Source organism: Lepidochelys kempii, chromosome 1 (assembly GCF_965140285.1).
Source record: "Lepidochelys kempii isolate rLepKem1 chromosome 1, rLepKem1.hap1, whole genome shotgun sequence".
Lineage (NCBI taxonomy): Eukaryota > Metazoa > Chordata > Testudines > Cheloniidae > Lepidochelys > Lepidochelys kempii.
The window spans coordinates 204,280,415-204,303,771 of record NC_136380.1 but is presented as its reverse complement, the minus strand read 5'-3'; the positions used below and the strand labels follow the sequence as shown (position 1 = coordinate 204,303,771).

The following is a 23,357-nucleotide window of genomic DNA, read 5'->3' as shown; positions in this document are numbered from 1 at the left end:
GTCAGAGGCTCCTTTAGCCTCCCTGACAGACCACAGCTACCTGTGAATGGCATATATTATGCAAGAGCAGGGTAATGGGGAAGGAAGGGAGGGGAAGGGCCAATTAAAACTAGAAACCCTGGAACAATTAAAATCAGGTGATTGACAGAGCCAGCGAGAGGCATTGACTGCAGAAAGATAACCTGTTTGTGAATGCAGCCCCATTTTATCTCCCACCAATTGAATTAAGTTCTCTTTGGGCTCCAGATTTTTTTTTTAAAAAAAACCCCTAAATAAACATTGTAATGCTGCATACTTCTTAATACTTCTAATCTTCTGACTAGCAGAGCAAAAAATTAATATCCTCCTGTCTCGGTAAGAGGGAAACCAGAGATGCCATTGGGAGGAGGAAACAGGAAAAGATGAGCAACCAACCTCCCAGAGTATTTAGGTACAAATGTGTGTGACTGCAGATACAGAGGCCAAATACACCTCTTAGTTACAGAGATGCTTGGGCTCAAATAATGGTTGGGGGAAGTTATATCACCTTTTCACTCCTTTCCCTCTAATCCTATGGACAGCTAGGTTGTTTGGCCCTGGTGCAACTAAGAGCAGCTTCAGGGCCGCTGTAAATTACCAGCTCCTGGTGATGGCTCCCTAACGGCCATTCTGCCTGAATACGACTGCCAAAGTGCAAGGTGAGCTGGACGTGTCATCCAAACTCTACTAGGATTCCCCCTACACTGCAGACAGCAGGAGTGAGTGGAATAGAGTTGGCTAGTCTAGCTTTATACCACCCAAATATTCCCCCGTACAAAAGGAATCCCCAGATAGCTGTATCAGACAGTTCCCTCCCCCTGCCCCCCCTTTGTGCTGCCGGAGCACTGAGGCTCTGGCCCACAGTGTGTCAATTCAGAGTAACTCCACTGAAGTCTGTAGAGTAACTCCAGGTGGTCACTGGTATGAATGAGACCAGAAGGAGGCCTTTAACATACATGGGCCTAATGAGCCTGTTTCTGATCTCCCTCCCACGCACATAAATCTGGAGTAATGCCACAGAACTCTGTAGAGTTACACTAGTGTAAAGCTGGGAAAGCACAGATGTAATGGGGTTGATTCCCCTGTCTTGTACCTAATGGACTTTCTTACACCTGTGCAAAATGGGTGTAGAACACTGCCAGGTGAGAGCAGTGGGGTTTTACACCTTCTCTGCACGGATGTAAAATGGTTCAAGGCTGAGGAGGATGAGGCTCAAGTGTATAAATACAGAAGCTGATGCCGGGTGCCCCAAACACAGGCTATCCTTAAAGTCAGCGCTGTTCCCAGTTCCCTGTTTCCATCATCGGTAGATGTGCTGCCAAGTGAGTGATCAGCAGGACTTGCTAAGGAGCCCACACATATCCACAGAGGGAAGAGAGGAGGAGGCTGATGAATTTTGCATGATCTGAGAGAGACGGGGCATGTGCTGCTCTCCCTCACAGCAGAGAGCAAACACAGGCGGTTCTTTAAAAAAATTCACCAAATGCTTCCCCGGCCCCCTTCCCCTGGCCCTACCTTACTTCTGCACAGCCTATTTGAAGGCTTTTTGGAGTCTTGTGTGGCATGTGCGATCAGCTGTGCACTCGGTGCTTTCTCTAAGGTACAGCTAGCTCCCCTCAAAACAGCTTCGCTTTCATTCCCGGGCCCTGCCTTGGACTTGGAGAGCACAAACAAGATGGCTTTCCACCTCCCCTCCCCTCCCTGCCTAGGTTCCCCATTCTGAGTCGCAGCTTGTGCCACAGAAAAACATTGTCAAACACGAGCTGGAGTAGCTGCCTGGCTCCTGCTCCAGCTCTGCTGCAAAGACATATGGCCACCACATGAAACAACATGTCAGTCTCTTGGGGCCTGATTCGCCATTGCTTTGTGTCCTGTGTAATGAGAATGGCAGGGTTTTACACTCACAACACACAGGTATAAATAATTTACATAAGGGGCCTGATTCTTAGCTACCTTAAGGCCCCTATAAGCTGCTCTGCCACCATAAAGGGGACTTAAAGTGAACAGAAAGAGCCCCCTGAGAACACTGCCTGGGCAGAGGGCAAGCCTAGCCTGTGGAGAGCTGTAAGGGCATGAAGCCCTGGCCCAGGGGCAGATGAGGCGCACAGTTGAAGTGCATTGCCCTCAGGGGACTGAGCGTGCCCTCAGAATACAGGAAGCACAAAGCTTCAGGCCACTTTACATTCCCCTGCTTCAAGTGCAAGAAAGGAGTATCTGTCAGTTGGGTCCATGGTGCCAGGCTGTGGAGAAGCACGTCTGCAGTCTTGGCTGCTGTACGTCAGTGATCTGCTCCCTGTAGTGAGAGGGAAAAAGGTCTGTGGACTTGCAGGTAAAACCCAGGACACAGGAAGGCAGAGGATCTGGATTCTAATCCAGACGTTGCTGCAGACTCACTGTGTAAACTTGGGCAAATCACTTCCTCGCTCTGTGCCTCATTTTTCTGATGGGGAAAATAAAGAGACTATACCACTCCCCTACTTTGCATGGGGGTTGCAAGGCTGAATCCATTAATGAACAGTCTGGTTGCCGGTGGGCCTTTGGCAGCTGGCATAGTTTAGAGCAGCCGGGAAGTTTCGGGAAACTACACAGGGTGGGGGGAGGGGTGAGCTGGAGTGGTACTGGGACTGCGGAGCACAAAAAACAATTTTGTGTGCAGTGTTTCTTGGTGATATGAACCATGCCATGGTGTCCTCATCACGGTCTCTGGAAGACTGTCTCAAAGAGCTCACTGGCAGGACAGTTTACCTGATATTCAGCTTAAGTGTTCCTTTGTTTAATTTCATCGCATTATTCTTAACTAGACTTTCTTGGACCAGACTGTCACTACCGCTGCATCTCTTATGAGCATCTTTCCACATTTCTGGGTGCACATTCTTCCCTACCCTTTGATTTTGCTTATTTTTTCACATATTTTTTTCCATTGAAATATAAATCTGGTCCTGAGCCACAGAACTTGGTGTTGGATCCAAAGTTTCTCAAAGGTCAGGCACATTTTAATCCAAAGTTTTGGGTCAAGCCCTTTTGTGTTAACACACACACAAGCAAGCACAAAGAAAAACATCCTGTGTGGGATTTGTAGTAGCTCTTAGCACTGGCCTAATTTTGTGCCCGCTGAAACAAATGGTAAAACTCCGACCAACTTGAATGGAAGCAGAGTTAGATCAACATTGAGCCCCTTTGAAAATCCCATTCAATATGGAAAAAAATCTATATTAATAAATTGTTGAGGTGTTGGTTTCAATTCAGGAACAAAGAGGTACCATCAAGATAAAAAAATCACCATGTATTATTAAAACCAACAGAATTTTTAAAAAGCTAATTTGCTTTTCATCATTTCTCTATGTTTTTGTTTACTTTCTGCACATCACTCAGCTTGGACAGTGGAACTATACTGGTCATTTTTGTTAGGCTTTTCCATACACATGGAGCAGCCATACGCTTGCAGTTTGAATGACTTTTAGCTTACCTTAAGGGAAACAGCAAAATAAGAAAGCACAAAGGTAAAGTCTCAATGAGAGCGAGCAGGGTGTGTGTCTCTTCCCTTACATGCTGCACCACTCTGCCTTACAAAATGGCAGCTGTCACTGCAGACAAATGCCTTAGAAATTTAGAGTGTGCTATAGAAAACATAATGTCATCGTAAACAGCTACATACAGCACAAGTGTCATTCTGTATGCCCAATCCTTGCATCTGCTCTCAGTGTACAACCTAAGGTAGGGTGCCATATTTCCCTATGCTGAATACAGGACACCTGGTAAAATTAATTGAATTCAAGCGAGTTCAATGCCAATCAATTGTACAAACATACAAATTCACATCAAGTTGACTGAGCCCCTGTTAAAAAGAAATACTGCATAGTTGGATTATTTTTATTTACCTTATCTTTAAGGCTTTAGAGTTCACACGGGGAGGAGTGACACACACACTTCTAATTCTTCCTCCCCCCCCACACACACAGAGGGGTGACACACACACCTTCCGTACACCTCTGTCACACAGGGGGGTGACCGACCGACCGACCCCACCCTCCCTGCCTGGCTGGGCCCCCTGGATGGACCCACCTCTCCTTGTACCTGGCACCACATTTTACCGAGGCAACACGTGGGGGAGCATGCAGGGTCATATGTCCCCCCTCCCCATATTTCTGCCAGAGTCCACACCAGAATGTGGTCAGCAGCAGCCTTTTGGGAGGGACTACAAGGGAACTGCTTCCAGCCACAGGGGAGGTGTGGAGGTGAAGGAATGACCTGGCCTGTGTCTTTGCAGAGCTCATAGAAAATCAGGGTTGGAAGGGACCTGAGGAGATCATCTAGTCCAACCCCCTGCTCAAAGCAGGACCAGAACCCTAAATGGCCCCCTCAAGGATTGAACTCACAAGCCTGGGTTTAGCAGGCCAATGCTCAAACCACTGAGCTATCATAGCAAAGTGGGAATCCCCACCTCTCCTGTGTAACTGGAAGCAGCTTGTCCCTTCCTGTCCCCACAGTGTTGAGAGGCAGCTAATACCTCCAGGCTGCTGTTGGCCACCAACATAACCCAGCCACCTCCTGTCCTCTGGCTACACAGCAGCCAGGAAAGGGTTAAGCCCTAAGGCTGCCTTGTGCACCAGGCCCAGGGAACCTGACTGCAGGGGCTTCAGGGAACCAGAGAAGTGGCTCAACAGAGGAGGGTGCCTAGGGGACAGAGCAGCCTTGTGCTCCCTGGAGGCAGGACAAGGAGGTGGGGGCGAGGAGAGAGCTAAGCTCCTGCCCCAGGGGCTGCTGTGGAGCCTGCAGATTCGGGTTGTGAACAAGCTGGAAATCGCCTCCCCCCCATGTCAGAGTTTAGCTGAGGGGCAGAGAGGCTTCCCCATGCCAGCGCTGTGCGGGGCTTTGGCACATGCAGGGCTCGGCTCCTCCAGGCCAGCACCCGGGGCCAGAAGATCTTGGGCTTTTTCGGGGCACTGGCCCAGCCAGAGGATATGGGGGAAGGCTGTTGATGAGCTCAGCACCATGGGGGGATATAGAGGAGCAGCAGAGCTGCGGGGTGTGTGTGTGTGACGGAGCAAAGCAGGGAGAGGACAATGGGAGGGGGAGCACGTAAAGGGCTGATGGGTGAGTGGCAGAGGTGACACGTAACCAGCCTGCCCACACTCACCAACTACTGCAACTCACAGCGCACAGTCAGTGCCAGCCGGAGAGCTGGCCGAGAGCTGGCACACAGGGGAAGCTGCACAGACGGAACAGCAAGGAGAGTGGCACGCTGCATCTTTGCCCCGCCACCAGCCTTGCACACCAAACCCCATCATCGGCCAATGGACTCCCCACTTGCCACGGGTGGGTAGGCAGCTGGGGAGCAGGGATCCAGCCAGCAATAGGACCTACCAGTATTAATGGGGGTGGAGGGGGGATGAAAAATATGGGACAATTTGCCTGTTTTTAAGAAAAAGTCAGGACACTTGCAAGAGGGCTTAAATATGGGACTATCCCTTTAAAAATGGGACGTCTGGTCACCCTAACCCTAGGTGCGGGAGGACAGGGGAAGGGAAATCGCCATATGACACTTCTCCACAAAACTCCTGATCTTTGGACCAACCAGGGGTCAGTTCAGTTCCAGAAGTAAGCGGGAGCAGCCTAAGGGCTGCTCTAACTCATGAGGTCTGGTACAGGTGCACAGGAGGCCATTATTCTGTCTGTGGATTGCTAAAGCACAGCAGCACTCTCCCTCAGTACACCCCCAACACTGATGTGAGGCACAGTAAGAGGGCACAAAGCCAGCTATACAAGCTTTACACCAGCTGGGCATTTTGTGGGAAAGTCATCAGTTGCCTATTTAGGGGCAAAGGGACTATATACTGGCCAGGATCTGACCTCCTTTTTCCAGTCACTTTCCCTGGTTATGCCCTAGCTCAGTGCTGGTGTAATGTGATTTTAAAACAAAAACAAACAAACAAGCAAACATGTTTCTTCTAAATTTTTTGGATATGTCATTTCTATTCAGCTGTGGTTTTATAACCCCCAGCCCATTACTCTTTCCCTGTATTTTGTAAGAGATCCCACATCTGGAGCCTAAGCTAGGTTGAGGGCCTCCAGGACCCCTATCCTACCAACTGCATTACATGCATGTGCCTGTAAAGTTGAGGGGACACTGAGCAGATGCAGGAGTTCATCTGTGTGGATATATAGTAGCATGACTAGGTCCCAGGTTTCCACAGCAAATGCCTCTCATCCCCCTAGTGCACATATATATGAATCACAATAGATCCTTTCTGTGACATGATTACAAAACATACAGCATACATAGAAATATAAAAATGCTGCATATATGTGCATCTAAGGATACAGGAAACATTTGCATTATTTGCCAAGTAGCATGTTCTATTGCTCAGTGCTGCAGAAATCCTTGCCTATTCTGTCAAGCCTTTTTACCTTCCCCTGGCATTCATCTAGTTTGCTGGGCCTCTCATTTACCATTAGGTTCACCCAGTTAAGACATTGGATAGGTTTTTCAGACACTGCCTCCTCCATTTCCATTTTGAAATCTGTTTATTTTTCTTCAGCAAATATAGCTGTATTTCAAAAAGTCACTTCAGAACAAATAAAAGGGGCTAAATGTGGAGCAGGTGCTGTCAAAATTTAAACAGGAGAGGGAGTGCAAGGTGTGAATTGATTTTGGGCTGCCCTCCTCAGGGGTGCATAGCAGTCTCACCTGGAGTCAGAAATGCATCTTTGTTCTGCCCAATTGCAGCTCAGTTAAGGGTATAAGAGTGCTCCCCAGGGAGAGGGTGCCTTAGGAGCTACTAGATAGACAGCAGGATGGGAGTAATAAAGCAGCAAGGGACTTCTTGGGGTAGTCTAGTTTGGATATTTTGTAGCTGCCTTTCTTTAGCCTGGGGGGCTCCGAATGTCTTTAAAGATGCAGTATTACTATGGGACCATAGCCTACTAGATTGTGGCTGGAAGAGCTTGCAGTTAACCCTTCCTGAAAACCATCCTGAGATGATTTCCCTTCTGAGTGCTCTGGGTAAGTGAATTACATGGAATGAGACAGCCTCTTATCTGGCTAGAAGATAAAGCTGGGTGAATAAAAGTGTAAAGTTGAGGGAGCTTTACTCTTACTTCCTCCCTTTAGTGCAGTCCACTGGGTTCCCCAAGGCATCTGCCCTGTGTAGAAGTGTTTGTATGTGTGCAAGGTGGGTGTGGAAAAGCAGGCCAGCTCCTCCACTGATGTAAAGTGGTATAATTCTGCTAAACTCAAATGATCTGTCTTAGACCAGCTGAGGCTCTGGCCCATAAACTCAAAAGGGTAGCTAGCATTTTACACTTGCTGCCCTGACTTCCCTGTTACTCCATTGGAGACCTGCTGCAAGGAGCATTCAAGCCCATGATGCACAGGTGCAAGGCTGTGGAGTATTTTGTCCTATTGCTGTTGCCTTTGAGGGGTTGTACTCTATTCCCCCCACACACACCTTGTAGGTGTGTCCTGGTGACTTAATACTATTGCATCTGAAGAAGTGGCTTTTTACCCATGAAAGCTTATGCCCAAATCTTAGTTTTTAAGGTGCTGCCAGACTCCTTGTTTTTTAATACATTTGAGGCTCTTGCTCCTAAAAGAGCATAAGCCAAGCTGCCCACCATGTCAAGTCCTGTGGTGCTTCTATGCTAACTGTTTCTACAAACCTGAACTGTACTGCCCTATTTCAAAGGGTATTAGCACCATATTAGAGATGTATGCATTGAAGAGCTGAGAAGCAAAGTGACTTGCCTAAGGTAACAGTTGCAGGGGAGGGGTGTAGCCAACCTGGCATGAGCATTAAGAAGCTCCTCCAGATTCTTGCTCTGTGCTTAATCACTAAGCCCTGGCTCTCTCCAAAGATTTCCTGTTTGATCACAAGTGGGTGGAGTCTGGTATTCTTGGACTAGAACTGCAGCTATAGCTATTCTATATGTAAGCGGGGGAATAGTCCCACTCTTGTGGGGAACTTTCCTGGCTTCTGCACTACCCTGGTGAGGTGGGCTAGCGAAAGGATCTGAGTCCTCGCTCCCACTTCCTTTACCCAGTGGCCTCCCTGCCCTTGAGGACTCCCCTTCCACTCTCCTGTCTGGCAGAGTCCTCGTAACCCCAACAAGGCTGGGCCTAGGATTCCTGGGGGGCTTGACCCCCAACCCTGCTGTGGTCACCTAGGACAGGGGCTAGGGTGTCCCCACTCCAGGCTACTCTCTCTGCACTGGGCACTTCTCTGACTATTACATACAAGTTAAAGCAAATGCAAGTTATTTAATCAACAATTAATTTTAAAAAGAATAAGGGGAAATGGGAAAGGTTAACGGAAACACATCACCCCGCTCTGTGGCAGGGATCATCACAAACAGTGTCTCTGGAATGTCAGGGCAGTTCAGTCTGTTCCTTGTAAGTCCCAGGCCCTGGCTGTGCTGCAGGGATGCTGTGGGTTGGACACTTGCTTTGGTGGTGACCACACGCTCTCAGGCTCGAAGTGGTAGGACCCTTCTTCCCAGTGTTGCCCCTGCCTTGTCGGGGTTACGATCCAAGCCTGGCCTGCAGAGCCTCTTGGTGGAGGCATCTCCCTGTGCTGAGCCTGCTGCCCAGGGTCCCCCTTGCTCTCCCCAGCTGCTCACCGCACCCAGCTCCAGACTGCTCCAGCCCCAGCTGCACCACTTGGTCTCTGCACTGCTGCTGCTCTGCCTCCAGCTCCCTGGGCTGTTTCTTTGGCCCCCTCTGGCTCTGGTTGCTGCAGCTCTGCTCCCAGGGCAAGTCTGCTCTCTCTGGGCTGTGCCCCTGGCTTTGGGGCTGCCGCTCTGCTCCCAGGACAGGGTCTGCTCTCTCTCTGGGCTGCTTTTCTGGCCCCTCTGGCTCTGGCACAGCTCTGCTCCCCAGCTTAGCTGGGGCCACTGCTTTCTCCTTAGCTTGTCCCCATTCTGTCTGACCCAGGCAATTCCAGCTCACACAGGGGATGGAACCTCCCCTCCCCTTGCCTCCTGACTCCCTGAGTAGTCTGCCCACCTTGTCATTCAGGCTGACCTGGAGCACTGGCCTCTCCCTATTGTTCCTGGGGACTATCAGTCTCAGGGTCCTGACTTCCCATCAACCCTTCCCCTTTTAGTACTGGGAGCTAGCCAACCAAAACACCCCCACAGAATGTTAGTAAGGGGGCAACAGTCCCCTTACATATAGCTTATGAGCTTGCATGGGCTGGAATGCATAAGGGCACTGAACCCTTTCTTTACTTAGGGTTAGTATTGAAGAATTTGCTCTCTGTAGGTCAGGGGTTCTCAAACTGGGGGTTGGGACCCCCTCAGGGGGTTGTGAGGTTATTACATGGGGTGGTTGTGAGCAGTCAGCCTCCACCCCAAACTCTGCTTTGCCTCCAGCATTTATAATGGTGTTAAATATATAAAGTGGCTTTTAATTTATAAGGGGGGGGTTGCACTCAGAGGCTTGCTACATGAAAGGGGTCACCAGTACAAAACTTTGAGAACCACTGCTGTAGGGCTACTTACTGAAACAAACCTCTGAGGGGCAGTATACAACTTTTTCTCTTCCATATCATTCAATAATTGGATAGATTGATCCATACATGTTGGACCCTTCCTATTTCATCACTGAGCAGTTGTGGGTAGCTCAGCTGTTGGGATATGTTTGTCCCACAGGATTCTCTATTGTCTGCTGACTCTAGCCTTCCTTCCTAGATTTGGAAGGACTGCCTCATCCTCTGTCCAACTCTACGTGTGGTGTCCTCATCTCTCAGAAACAGGATGGTTCAATGATTGTCACTGCTCCCTACACTGGGTGTTTCTTCATCAAGAAGGTAGGGCCACTTCTGTCTGCAAGGAATAGCAAAGGGATGCACAACTGTTACCTGGATATCCTGTTTTCTGGCTATTAGGAACAGTATTTAGTTGTGTGGGGGGAGGAGGAAGGGTTGTGGGATGGGGAGGAGGAATGTGGCTGCAATCCAACAATCCCAAATGGCGGCTTAAAACCAAAGGAAAACCTTTCCTACTAGAAAAGGAGGGAGCTTTCTCTCAATCCAGACTGCTAGTGTCTTCAAGTTAAGCTTCTCCAAGACTTAGCAAGCTTCCTTCTCCCATTTAAGGTGTCCTGTACCTTGCTATTGTCCACTCTCTAGAGACCGTTGCAGTCAATGAGGAAACAAGTGTGAAGTCATTATAACTAGAATTTTACTCCTCACTTGTAAGCGCTGGTGGTAACACTTTTTTTAATAAGCTAAAAAAATTTCTTCAGTTGGATGAGACTCCTTCCTATTAAGGAGTGTTTCAAAATACAAACAAATGCCCTGTTTCTGAAGTGTTTGCATGTTGGCTAATGTCAACCATCACTCTTGACTTAAATTCCACAGTATAAATGAGACTTTACTTGCACCTGAAGTCTATGGGAGGGAGCAGTGACTCTGAATTAACACAGAGCCTGCTTGTCCTTTCCCATCTACAAAAATTAGATATACTCCATAATGGAGTCTCCATGACAGAAGCCAGATGAGAACTGGACCCAACATGTAAGCTACTCCTGCACTTTTTTAAAGAATTACAAGGTTGTATACCACAACTTGGAGCAGCTGAGTTGAAAGTTTGTGTGCTCCCCAATTTGGGTTCTTGGGCGGGGGTTGGGGGGAAATGTGGGGGTGGAAAGACCTAATACTATGACTATCAATCACAGCTAACCAACAGCTCAAAGTACTCAAGATTCTGGACTTGAACACAGACTTGGGGTCCATCTCCAGGTGAAATGTTTAGACCATCAAACTAATTGTCTCACCTCAGCTGAGGGTATAATGCCACCTGAGGCAGCTTTAGGAGCCAGAGTTCACAAACTTGACCTGGTATGTCACTGAGAAATGGAAGATGCTTCTGGATGGCTAAGCACTCTCCATAACATGTTCATGGTCCTCAAAATCCTGGGTCTGAAAGCCACTCTGCTCAGAATGGGCTTTGGTGTGGTCCCCATTAGTCCACCCATTGAAGGAGTATGGTTGGTTAACTTGTGATGGAGTGGGGGGGGAATCTCCTCCTGTTCCTAAGAAAGGAAGAGTGGGTGGAGAAGCTCTAATCACCTTGGTTTGGTTTCCACCCGCTCTTTCTGCAGAATGGTTATTTCCTCATGACTATCCGGATTAAAGGAATAGATGACACTGGGGAAGTATCTTTCCATGAAGAAGAACTGAGATGCCCAATCCACCTGCCAGGTACAATTTTAGGTTCCAATGTCCCAGCCTGAAACTGTACTGGCTGCTGTTCTGGGGTGGGGTGGCAGGGGGAAGAAACACTATGTACCTTAGTGTGCTGGTTTGCCACATCACTTGGTGTTGGGTGCTCTTTAGAGACTCAGGTGGCTGTGGTGCCTCAAAAGCCTAGAATACATGGGAGGCCAGACTGATGCATAGTGAACATGGGCTGCCACAGTGCCTAGAAGAGACAGGCACTCTGCTATATGGCTCCAAGTGGAGCAGGGTTCATTTGACTTGAACTAACATTTCTCCTCTCTCCAGCTCTAGATGCTCCAAGTACTAGTGTGTGCACAGCTGTTCTGCACCCAGACAGGCTGCCTTGTGCTACACCACCTGTGTCTCAGGAAGAATGTGAAGGGAAAGGCTGCTGCTATAGCCTTGGTGACCCTGTTGCTCCTTGTTACTATGGCAACACAGGTGGGTTGGAATCCGAAAGGTGTATCTTGGAGTGACCAAGTGGAATCTGAGCATCTTAACCAGGTGTCTAGTGTAGTTGGGAATGCTACCTTCAGAGCTGGAGCTACCATGAGGCTGTTCCACTGGAATTTGGCTAGCACCATCTCCTAAAGTTTAGGGCCAGAAGGGACCATCATGATCATCTAGTCTGACTTCCTGTACATCACAGGGCACAAACCTGCCCACCCCACTCTGTAATAGATCCATAACCTCTGGCTGAGTTGCTGAAGTCTTCAAATCTTAATTTAAAGACTTCAGGTTCCCCAGAATCCATCATTTACATTAATTTAAACCAGCAAGTGCTCATGCTCTGTGCTGCAGACAGTTTAAAAACCCTTAGGACCTCTGCCAAGCTGATGCAGGGAAAATTCCTTCCTGACACCACATGGCAATCAGTTAGACTAGGGGGTTTTCAAACTTCATGTACTGCAACCCCCTTTTTGACAATGAAAATTACTACAAGACCCCAGGAGGGGAACAGAAGCCTGAGCCCATCAACCTGGGCATGGGGGCAAAGGCCAAAGCCCAAGGGCTTCAGCTCCTAGCAGGGGGCCTATAACCTAAGCCCTGCCACCTAGCTGCTTCCTGCCCTGGGTGGTAGGGCTCAGGCTTCACCCCTGGGCCCCAGAAAGCTTAACACTAGCCCTGGTGACCTATTAAAATGGGGGTTGTGATTCACAGTTTGAGAACCGCTGAGTTAGATCAAGCACATGTGGGTAGATCCACTAAACCTGTGACCCATGAACTGCTTGCAGCCCAATCTGCACAGAGCTGCAGCCCGTGTGACATCCTCATTGCCATAGAGGTGGTATCGTATGCAACCCACATGACCCATTGTGGGTCACACATGCCCTTCCATCTAGTGTTCCACCTCCAGCTGTTGGAGGTGGAACATCTGCAAGCGCTACTGGCAAATTTTTAGGCCATTGTAGGTAGGCATCATACCATTCCCTTTGATAAATTTCTATCAAGCTCAGTCTTGCAGGCAGTTAGGGTTGGGTTCCCCCTGCACTACTCCCTTTGGAAGGCTGTTCCAAATCGTCCCTCTTCTGAAAGTTAGAAACCTTTGCCTAATACCATCTAAACTGGTTGATAGACAGTTTATACACACGGTGTTGGCAACACCTGGCCTTAACTTGTGTAACTCAACTGTCTCTCCCTGTTATACTCCGATTGCTCTCTATAAATACATTCATCTCCCCTCAGCCTTTGTTTTAAGGAATTTGCTTATTTAGCCTAACAAGTCTCCTCTCAAGGCAGGTTTTCCATTCCTCTGGAACAGGTACAGAGAAGGGTTTCTAGGATGACCAGTTAGACTTAAACATGGGAGACCATAACTGCCACAGTATTCCAGATGAGGGCCTCACTAGTGCCTTGTATAATGGCAATAACTTCCCTCTCTCTACTAGAAATACTTACCTGATGCATCCTAGGATTGCATTAGCTTTTTTCACAACCATGTCACATTGGCAGCTCATGGTCAAGAACAGGCTGACTAATACACCTGGGGGTCTTCACCTTTGTCACGTCCAAGTGATAAGTCCATAGCTTATAGCAAAAATTCTTGTTAATGAAAAGCAGAAGTTAGGGACTATTAAATTTCATCCTATTTCTCCAGTTTGAGTTTGTCCAAATCTTCTTGTAGGATATTCCAGTCCTCCTCCACATGGGCAATACTTCCCAACTTTGTCATCTACAAATTTTATTAGTACACTCCCGTTTCTTGTGCCAAGGTTACTATTAGACGTCTTAAGACTGATCCAAAACCAGTCTTTGAGGAACTCCACTACTAACTAGCCTCTGGCTTGGCAGTTCACCTTTCAGCATAACTTGTTGTAGCTTCCCCTTTAACCAATTCCTTGCCCAACTTTTGATTCTCCATTAAACTGGAGAAGGGGATTAACTTCCCATGTAGAATTGTATCCCATGCTAAATTGGGATAGCTGTCTCAAACACCCAGATGTGGTCTGATGGCTTGTGTTCAAGAATTGAAACACTAAGGGTGGAACAACATAGGCACTGAAGTCCCCCACTGCAATTGACAATGTCCACTGAGCCCTTTGGGCACCTAATGACACTTGGTGCCTGAGGTTTTTTCCAAAAGTAAAAATTCCCTAGGTGCTTATTTCCTTCTAGGGTGCAGCAGCAGTGGGCATATCCAGGGGCCAGTCTCAGACCAGGGCCCCAGAATGGTACATGAACCAGGGCAAGACACGTTTCAGAGTAACAGCCGTGTTAGTCTGTATTCGCAAAAAGAAAAGGAGTACTTGTGGCACCTTAGACTGCTCAATTTATTTGAGCATGAGCTTTCATGAGCTACAGCTCACTTCATCGGATGCATACTGTGGAAACTGCAGAAGACATTATATATACACAGAGACCATGAAACAATACCTCCTCCCACCACACTCTTCTGCTGGTAATAGCTTATCTAAAGTGATCATCAAGTTGGGCCATTTCCAGCACAAATCTGGATGAAATGCTAGGTCTCGTGCAAGCAAACACCATCAAAGGGCACAGAGCTGTCCTTCCTCCACACCTAAAGTCTCAGACCATAATCCATGCGTTGCTGACTTTCATAACTGTTGCTGCTGGTGAACTTTCCCAATTAACTTTGGAGGGCCTGGCTGAGTGGCCAAACTCCTAGCAGGCATTCCTTGATAGTTTGCTGCCTTAAACTATCTCTACACAGCCAGGGTCAGGCTTGTAAATGTCAGATCCTAAACCTAGTGAGACTTGTCTAAAACTCCTGGCTGGTTCCATCCCCTCATGGGAAGGAGGCAGAATTAAATCTCATCACTAATAAAACCTTGGGAAGGGCTGGAAATGATAGCATTGGAGCTGGCCTTGGTAACTTTGGGTGGGTCTGCAAAACTGTTCCCCTCCTCCCAAAGTAAACCTGCCACCATCACACCACTGTGCATTAGGCATGCCTGTAGGTGTCACATGATTAGCAAGATGACAAGAATACAAAAAATCCAAGGTGAGTGAGTTTGGTGCATATCTTCCACAGGCCTCAGTTAAGATGGGGAGGTGTATAACTATAAACACAATTGCTGCTCTGAAGGACCATCATACTTATTCTCCAACACCTACTGCAGAAAGAGGCCATTGTTGGATGACTAGTTTGCATCCTTTCCCAACTGAAAGGGATCAGTATTTAAAGAGCAAAGACTCTCCCTCTGTTTTTGGGCCACATCTGACTTGGGAAAGCTAAGGTTGGCTCTGCTGGGTACTACAGGGAGCAAATCTGTTTGAAGAGAGGCTTGCTGAGGGACAAGATGGCAGCATTCTCTGTATAGAGTCTAACCAAGTCTTTCTGCTGCTTGTCTTTCAGTGACAGCACAGTGTACAACTGATGGCCAGTTCTCCATAGCAGTCTCTAGAGATGTGACTTTGCCACCACTGATCCTGGACTCTGTGCATCTGGTCAGTGGGCATGGCAGTAGCTGTATCCCTGTGGCCAAGAGTAATGCCTTTGTTCTGTACAGATTCCCACTCTCTGCTTGTGGAACTACTTTCCAGGTAAGAGGGCAGCAGGAAAGGGAGATGGCCTTCCATGACTTCTCTTCTCTGCTGGGGGGTGGTCTTTGCTGCTGCTTGTCAGGGTCTGAGTGGGATAAACTAGTTTGTTTCTTCAATAAATTTCATGGCTATTAGAAATTCAGGTTGAAGAGGTGGACATCTAGGAAGGAGTGTCTGGGTGAATGAGAAGTAGCCACTAAGGGAATGCCTCTGCTTTCCCTCTTAAATGAACATCCAGGGGAGCAAATCACCCCTTATTTCTGGCTCAGTGGCTCAGGCCACTCACCACTAACTCTGCATCTCTCTTGCTTTAGGCAAGAGCCAAAAGGCAGAGCTGGATACTCAAGAATGCCAAGTTCTTCCAATTTGGGACCATACCCTTCTGGAGTCCTTGCAATGATTAATGCTAATCCCTTTTCTGTACAGGGAGCTGGAGACCAGGGTGTGTATGAGAATCAGCTTGTGGCAGACAGGGATGTGAGAAGCTGGAGCACAGGGTCTATCACCCGGGACAGCACCTTCAGGTACTTGTGTGTGTTAAGCTCTGGGGAGGCCTGTATGGGAAGGATGTTCTAGATTCCTCTGACCTTCTGGTGGTGGTCAGGAGCACTGTTAACCTGACAAGACTCTGCTAATATTGTTCTGAAGGGCAGAAATCTGCAGGTGGAGTGGATCTGCCTGCATGTTTAAGAAGGGACTTCCTAGCCACAACACTGCCATCTGCATTCCTCTGCAGAGGGCTACTACCAATCCCCTGAATACAGGGTTTGGGGGAACCCTATATGGACAGTCTTTACAAGTCAACTTAAATCCTTCCCAAGTAACAAGCTTAACAGAAGCCACTTTTGGACAGGAATAAATGTCTATGGGGGGAATTCCAGTATAACTGTACTAGTCTAAATTAATGCCTGGAGTTACATCAAACCTTTGTGTATAGAGTTGGCCTGAGGCAGACTCTGGGGTGGGGAATATGGGGAGTTGGGAGGAACAGGACCAACACCCTAGTGTATGCAGCTGACTGGCTGCTGGGATGGGCTTGGGATGACCAAGTAGCTTGTCTCACCTGACAGGATGACTAAAACTATGGCACAGGAGGAGGGACTAGTACTTGAAAGCCTCCCCATATCTCCTGATGCATTTGATCTCCCTTGTAGCTGTAACTCTTCTACCGTGGAAGAGACTCCTGAAATTGCTTGTGAATCTCTTTCTCTACATGACTAGTTGATGGTGGTCAGGTGGTTCCCTCATGGGACAGGGAGATGCACTGCACAGCATGGCCCTAGCTGGCTGCTAAGGGGAATAGAACACTCATTTGACTCTTCCTGTGCACACCAGGCTACATGTCAGCTGCAGCTACTCCACTGGGGACTTCCTTCCACTCAATGTGCAGGTCTTCACCTTGCCACCACCTCCACCAGTCACTCAGTATGGCCCCCTCACTCTGGAGCTGAGGATTGCCACAGGTAAGTGACATCTACCTTAGCAGAGGCTAAAATGCTTGGAGCCCACCATGCCTGGGTACTCTTTCTGGAGAACTCCCATTGCCAACAACCAGATTGGAGGTGGGGGATGGAAAAACAAGTTCTCAATGTCCTAGCAGATTGGTGGTTCCTACAGGGAGCTGCTACTTAAGTCTTAGAGCCCTGAAGTGGCAACATTAAGTACATAGAACAGGGAGATGTTACTAGCAGTTTTCCCAGGGTCTGAAGATCCAAAGAACTAGCATGGTTTTGTGATCAACTGATGTCCAAGTCATTGCAGCTCACAGAAGAACCTGCAATAGCAGGCACTTTCTCTTTCCTGACTGTAAAATGTCCCCTCTTCCTCAGTTTACTGGAGTCTTTTCCTTATGGGGAAAATAGATGCCTCAGTTGTGGATAGCTATGGAATAGTATTAGTTGCTGTCAGACAGGATTCTGAATTAGTTTGAGCACTGGTCTGATCTGCAATGGGAATTCCTGTGCAAAGCTCCCCATATCCAAGTGTTTATAGAACCAAGACTTACCACAGTGGACCCTAAAGAGACAGTTCTCCATTATGTCCTGATCTCACTCTTGCTTAAGACTGTAACTCTCATCCTACAGACCAACAGTATAGTAGATACTATGTCAACAGTGACTATCCTGTGATTAAACTTCTGCGGGATCCAGTCTACATGGAGGTCCGAATCCTGCAAAGAACAGACCCAAACCTAGCTTTGGTTCTGCACCAATGCTGGGCCACCCCAAGCACTAATCCCATGCAGCAGCCACAGTGGCCCATTCTAGTGGATGGGTAAGTGACTGGTTCAGGAAATGTATGGGGCTGTGGAAGGCTACTAGTGGGCTCCTGTCTCACTGCAGCTTGCCTTTCTCAGGTGTCCATACACAGGTGACAACTACCAAACAAAGCTCATCCCTGTGGGAGCTGCTTCAGGGCTGCAATTCCCATCACACTACCAGCGCTTCATCATCAACACCTTTACCTTTGTGGATCTTGCCTCCCAGAAGGCACTTAGTGGACCAGTAAGTCTTATGTAGTTCAAAATGCCTTGTTTCAGATCCTGTGTCAGGCTTGTTGGTCATGCTTGGAAAGATCCCCATACTGAGTTAAAACTTGGTAGAATCATGTTTAATCTATTAATGGCACAACCCCCCCCCACACACTGAAAACACTACAGAATTATGATTTAGGAAGGAGCCTGACTGGTCTTGCAGCATTAGTCTTGGGTCCTGCACCTCCTTTCCAGCACTGCAAGGTCTACCAAGCTCTGAACAGAAATTCCAAGTGGCTTTGGTGGCTTCCACCTATCCAGATGTCCTAATTAGCAACAAGCTAGGACTCTTTTTTTTTTTAGCAGCCAGTCTCCTTCACTCCTTACACTGAACTATTTGGATCCAGATACCTTGCTGTTCCAACCCCTCTAATGTTAAACACTTAACAGTCTTTACTTCCCCACCCCTTCAGTCAGTTCTGGGTCTCCCAGGGGAGATTGGGGAGACTTGGCTGCTTACTTGATGAAATAATACTTTGCAAAACCATAATTTTATGGTTACTAGCTAAAAGTTCAGAGGTTTTCTTCAGTCTACCTCTTGCATCTTCCCTTACAGGTCTACTTTCACTGCAGTGCTTCAGCATGTGTCCCATCTGCAATGGAATCCTGCAAAACTCTCTGCACCATGACAAGAGGTAAGAGCTATATACCTAACTTCAGGATGGGGCCAGAGGCACAATGCTTGCACAAACATCTTTTTGAGGATAGAGGGCTTCAAAGGTCTTGTGCCCTTATTTCCCAAGGTCATACTTTCTGTGGGCTGGAAATAACTCTTAGTTGAGCAACATGGCTTTAACTTTCCCTAGGGAGTAGGAAAGACTGATTGTACTGGGTCCAAGGAGAGATGCCAAGGTCACCTGGAAGGATGGGGTATCTATGGGTACTCTCAGGAGTATAACTGATCTCCCTCCAAAGTGAGGAGCTTCAGGAGAGGTTAAGGCTAAATCTGACAGCTCACTTAATATCAGTTTTGGCATGGCACTCTAAAAGGCTCTCTACCCCAGAGATACTAAAACAATACACAAGAGCTACTTGACAATGAGGAATATTTGGAGGCTCATTTTTTGGTGTTGCAGTGATGGGTTTTGAGGATGACTGAGTAATGGTCTGAACAAACACTGGAAGCCATGCCCTAGACATGGACTACATAGGAAAACCTGCATAGGTGAGGAACAGGATGGGGGAGGCAAGGCCTGAGACCTAGAGTAGGATGGGGGTGTACAGGGCCTTCCTAATAAGGATGAAAACCACCACACTCTGGTACTAATGTCTCCTTGTCTCCAAACAGCAAGAAGAGCACCTGAGAAGCAGGCCTCAGAAAATGCTCCAAGGTACTTGGTGACCACAGAAGGACCTGTGGACTTCCAGAACACTGAAGTGGATCAGACCCTTGAACAGAAAGGTAGTAAATGGAGGTGGTGCTGGTTGTCCCAGCATATTCAATGGTTCTACTGTAGTGCAACACTCCCCTAGAATTGGGGTATGACTTTGGGGATGAGTGGAGGATTGTACCACTAAAATGGTGGTCCCCCTTTTCTTTGGGGACATAATTACTGGACCTCCCATTCTTACTGCAGGCTTTTAAATAAACCTGCTCATCTAGCTTGGAAGACAAGTGCTGTAGGGGAAAACTAGGACCTGGATTCTACTTGGTTTAGAACTGGTTGACTCCTAGAGTAGAACAAAAGCCTGAGTGTCAATATGACAAACTATGATGTCTTCATAGAACAACCAGGATAGGGTTTGGGGTTCACCAGTGGAGTGTTGGCCTCCTGAGTAACATAGCTTTCCATCCCTTTCTGCTAACTCTCAGACTGCCTGCAATTTCATAGAATCCTAGATTAGGGCTGGAAGAGACCTCAGGTCATCTAGACCAACCACCTGCTCAAAGCAGGACCAACCCCAACTAAATCACTTCCAGCCCAGGAGAAATGGGACTCTGGATGCACAGTAGGGAGGAGCTTCAGAAGCCTGCAGTTGCTAGGGATCCCCTCCCTTTGTGCCCTAGGGAAGGAACTGGTGACCTTAAATCTGAGGGTCCACATCCACCCCTCCTTGGGTGGGACTAGCAAACTGGGACAATGTCTATTAAAACAGCTTTGCGGGAGTTGAGAGCAGTGCAATAGCTAAGGCGCTTGCAAACTGATCTCTACAATGTTAAGTTAGCCCCCTTCTGTCTTATAACTTACCTAGCATTAACATCTTATAGCCACTAGAATCTGGAAGTTAGAAGTACAGATTAAACTAACTGCAACACTGTACCCATGCACTTCCAGCAATGGAAATAGAGTAGGAACCTAGTCACCATTAAGTGGTGGATTATTCATAGATCACCTTTGCCTGAACTGTTGCTTGACCATACATTCCTTCTCACAGGCTCCCAATGGACTAGAGATCTCCTGTCCCAGGAATGGGAGCAAATGATGATGGTTGCAGTAGGAGCTGGTGCTATTGCTCTGGTTTTTGTTGGAGTAAAGTATTGGCAAAGACAAACTCTAAAACAAAAGAATATAACCTCTGAATAAAAGTATATGAAGGACCTGTGACTTGGATCTAGTTCTTACTGGGGGGAGAAAGAGGGTCCTTCATGTTTGGCCCTGTGTGAAGTTACCAGTGTCCCTTACAGCAGAAGTGCTGGTCTTTCCACTGAATTGTGGCCTCTGTATTAGTGCACACAACATGGGTATATTTAGGGTGCAGCATGCTACACTGTCAGCACTCCCTAGCATACCTGCATGCTCAGGGGCCTTTCAAACATCTGCAGGGATATAGAGCAAAATAAACATGTCTGCCTCTGTGGCAGCTGGAATGGAACTGTACAAAGAGCTTGACATAGTGTCTGTCACAAGCTGGAACAAGAAGTCTCATACTCAGTTTTCATCTTGTCCCTTGTCCTTACACTGAAGATTTTGTCTTCCCACCCCCTCCTGCCCACCAATTAGACATGTTTGACTTAGTCTAAGTTGCTGTCAGACTCCTTGGTTGCTCAGTAAATAGTGAGCTTTATACACTCCAACTGAGAGGACCAACAGCTCCCTCTTCATCCAGGTACCCCTTCAGGAAAAGCCAGCTGTGCTATCCAAGGACAGGTTAGAACCAAGCTGTGCAAGCTTGGAAGAAACAGCCTGAGTCTGTGCATGGAGGAAGTGAAGCCTGCACTCTAGAGTGGTAAGGGGGGTGGGGAGAGGAAAGCTTGAGCTCTTAATTAGTGCCAGCTGTCCCAGCTATGGGCTAACTGCCCCTTTGCCCACCAGCCTCCTCTGCTGAGGCAGGTTTTGGGTTTGTAGCTTTCACCTCTCAGGGCAGGGGTTTTAGGCTGTAGATCACTGAGTCTCAGCATGCCAGTCTGTCTAAAGGCTGCTGTCTGCCCTCTCCCTCTAGGAGGGTTCTGAACAGTGTCTTAGTGCAGCATGGTAACTTAGAAGTACAGTACAGATTTTTGTTCAATATAAAAAAGTTTGCAGCAAAGTATGTTTGTTTCATAGGGTGTAGGTCAATCAGCCTTATAGGACTCAGTTGGCACAAGCCAAGAGGGAGGGCCCTAGGCCCAAATGCCCTGCCCATCTGTTGAATCAAAGGGAAGATGCTCAGGCTACATAAGCTCTCAGACTTCATAAGTCCAAATTTCTTTTTCAGCCTCCTGAACATGAGTAAAAACCACTTCTTCCCTTGTACCCAGTCTTTGAAGACTGACTGCTGTAGGGGATCAGTATAGCCAGACTTTTGCATTTTCATCCTCTGGTGATTTCAGGACCACCAAAAAATACACAGGCTATATTGATACAAAGGGCTGTGCATATTATGCAAGCTTTCATCTGGACTACCTCAAGATAATGGGGTGCCTGTGTTCATATCTGTCACCAGGGCTATCATAGTCCTCCTGCTATGACCTGTTACCTGACTAGCTGAATAGAAGTAAAGCACTTTTCTCCCTAGGGCTATAAGTTCAGAATAGGAAAGGGAAAAGGGATAGTAATGACCAAAGATCAACCCATTAGCTCACCAAAATGAGATGCTGTCTGCAGCTGATCAGGCAGATCTTCATTTTATCCTTGGCTGGCTTGAGCACTGATGTAGCTAATGACACTGACCCCTGAGATTAGCCTTCAGTCTAATGATACTAATGCTACTGGGGAGTTAACTTTACTCCAATAGTATTAGTTTTAGACTAAAATGCTACAGCAATTATTGACTTCTAGTCTGACTCAAAGCATGAAGATCATATTTAAAATTGGCTCTTGTGGCCCATTTTCAGAGTGAAAGGGGAGGTCCTAGAAACTTGAATTGCAGACTGCAGAATGCTTGCCTCTTCTAGCCCCCACTGGGCTAGGAACTTATATAGAACCTCTCTCCTCAAGGTTGCCTCTGTATATGCCAAACTACCCAGGCACTGGTGCTATTAGAGGTTTTAGACTTTTATGCATCTTCAGCTGTTTGTCTTAACATAACTCTGCATTTAGGTGACAGGCTGATGCTTATAGTTCAGAGTTAAGGCTTTCATAGAATATCAGGGTTGGAAGGGACCTCAGGAGGTCATCTAGTCCAACCCCCTGCTCAAAGCAGGACCAATCCCCAATTAAATCATCCCAGCCAGGGCTTTGTCAAGCCTGACCTTAAAAACTTCTAAGGAAGGAGATTCCACCACCACCTCCCTAGGTAATGCATTCCAGTGTTTCACCACCCTCCTAGTGAAAAAGCTTTTCCTAATATCCAACCTAAACCTCCCCCACTGCAACTTGAGACCATTACTCCTTGTTCTGTCCTCTTCTACCACTGAGAACAGTCTAGACCATCCTCTTTGGAACTCCCTTTCACATAGTTGAAAGTAGCTATCAAATCCCCCCTCATTCTTCTCTTCTGCAGACTAAACAATCCCAGTTCCCTCAGCCTCTCCTCATAAGTCATGTGTTCCAGTCCCCTAATAATTTTTGTTGCCCTCCGCTGGACACTTCCCACTTTTTCCACATCCTTCTTGTAGTGTGGGGCCCAAAACTGGACACAGTACTCCAGATGAGACCTCACCAATGTCAAATAGAGGGGAACGATCACGTCCCTCGATCTGCTGGCAATGCCCCTACATATACAATCCCAAAATGCCATTGGCCTCCTTAGCAACAAGGGCACACTGTTGACTCCTATCCAGCTTCTCATCCACTGTAACCCCTAGGTTCTTTTCTGCAGAACTGCTGCCTAGCCATTTGGTCCCTAGTCTGTAGCGGTGGATGGGATTCTTCCGTCCTAAGTGCAGGACTCTGCACTTGTCCTTGTTGAACCTCATCAGATTTCTTTTGGCCCAATCCTCCAATTTGTCTAGGTCCCTCTGTATCCTATCCCTACCCTCCAGTGTATCTACCTCTCCTCCCAGTATAGTGTCATCTGCAAACTTGCTGAGTGTGCAATTCATACCATCCTCCAGATCACTTATGAAGATATTGAACAAAACTGGCCCGAGGACTGACTCTTGGGGCACTCCACTTGATACCGGCTACCAACTAGACATGGAGCCATTGATCACTACCCGTTGAGCCCAACAATCTAGCCAACTTTCTATCCACCTTATTGTCCATTCATCCAGCCCATAC

At 47.6% G+C, this 23,357-nt stretch overlaps 1 protein-coding gene across 1 annotated transcript; it reads left to right on the top strand.

Moving 5' to 3' along the window:
- The first annotated feature begins 6,813 nt into the window (after positions 1 to 6,813).
- LOC140905496 (zona pellucida sperm-binding protein 4) lies at positions 6,814 to 20,300 on the top strand. Its single transcript, XM_073328944.2, has 12 exons — positions 6,814 to 7,021; positions 9,706 to 9,824; positions 11,120 to 11,219; positions 11,523 to 11,678; positions 15,055 to 15,242; positions 15,669 to 15,766; positions 16,578 to 16,705; positions 17,327 to 17,516; positions 17,599 to 17,746; positions 18,332 to 18,410; positions 19,064 to 19,177; positions 20,152 to 20,300. The coding sequence occupies exons 1-12, from the start codon at positions 6,814 to 6,816 to the stop codon at positions 20,298 to 20,300; spliced, it is 1,677 nt and encodes a 558-aa protein (XP_073185045.1).
- Positions 20,301 to 23,357: the final 3,057 nt, after the last annotated feature.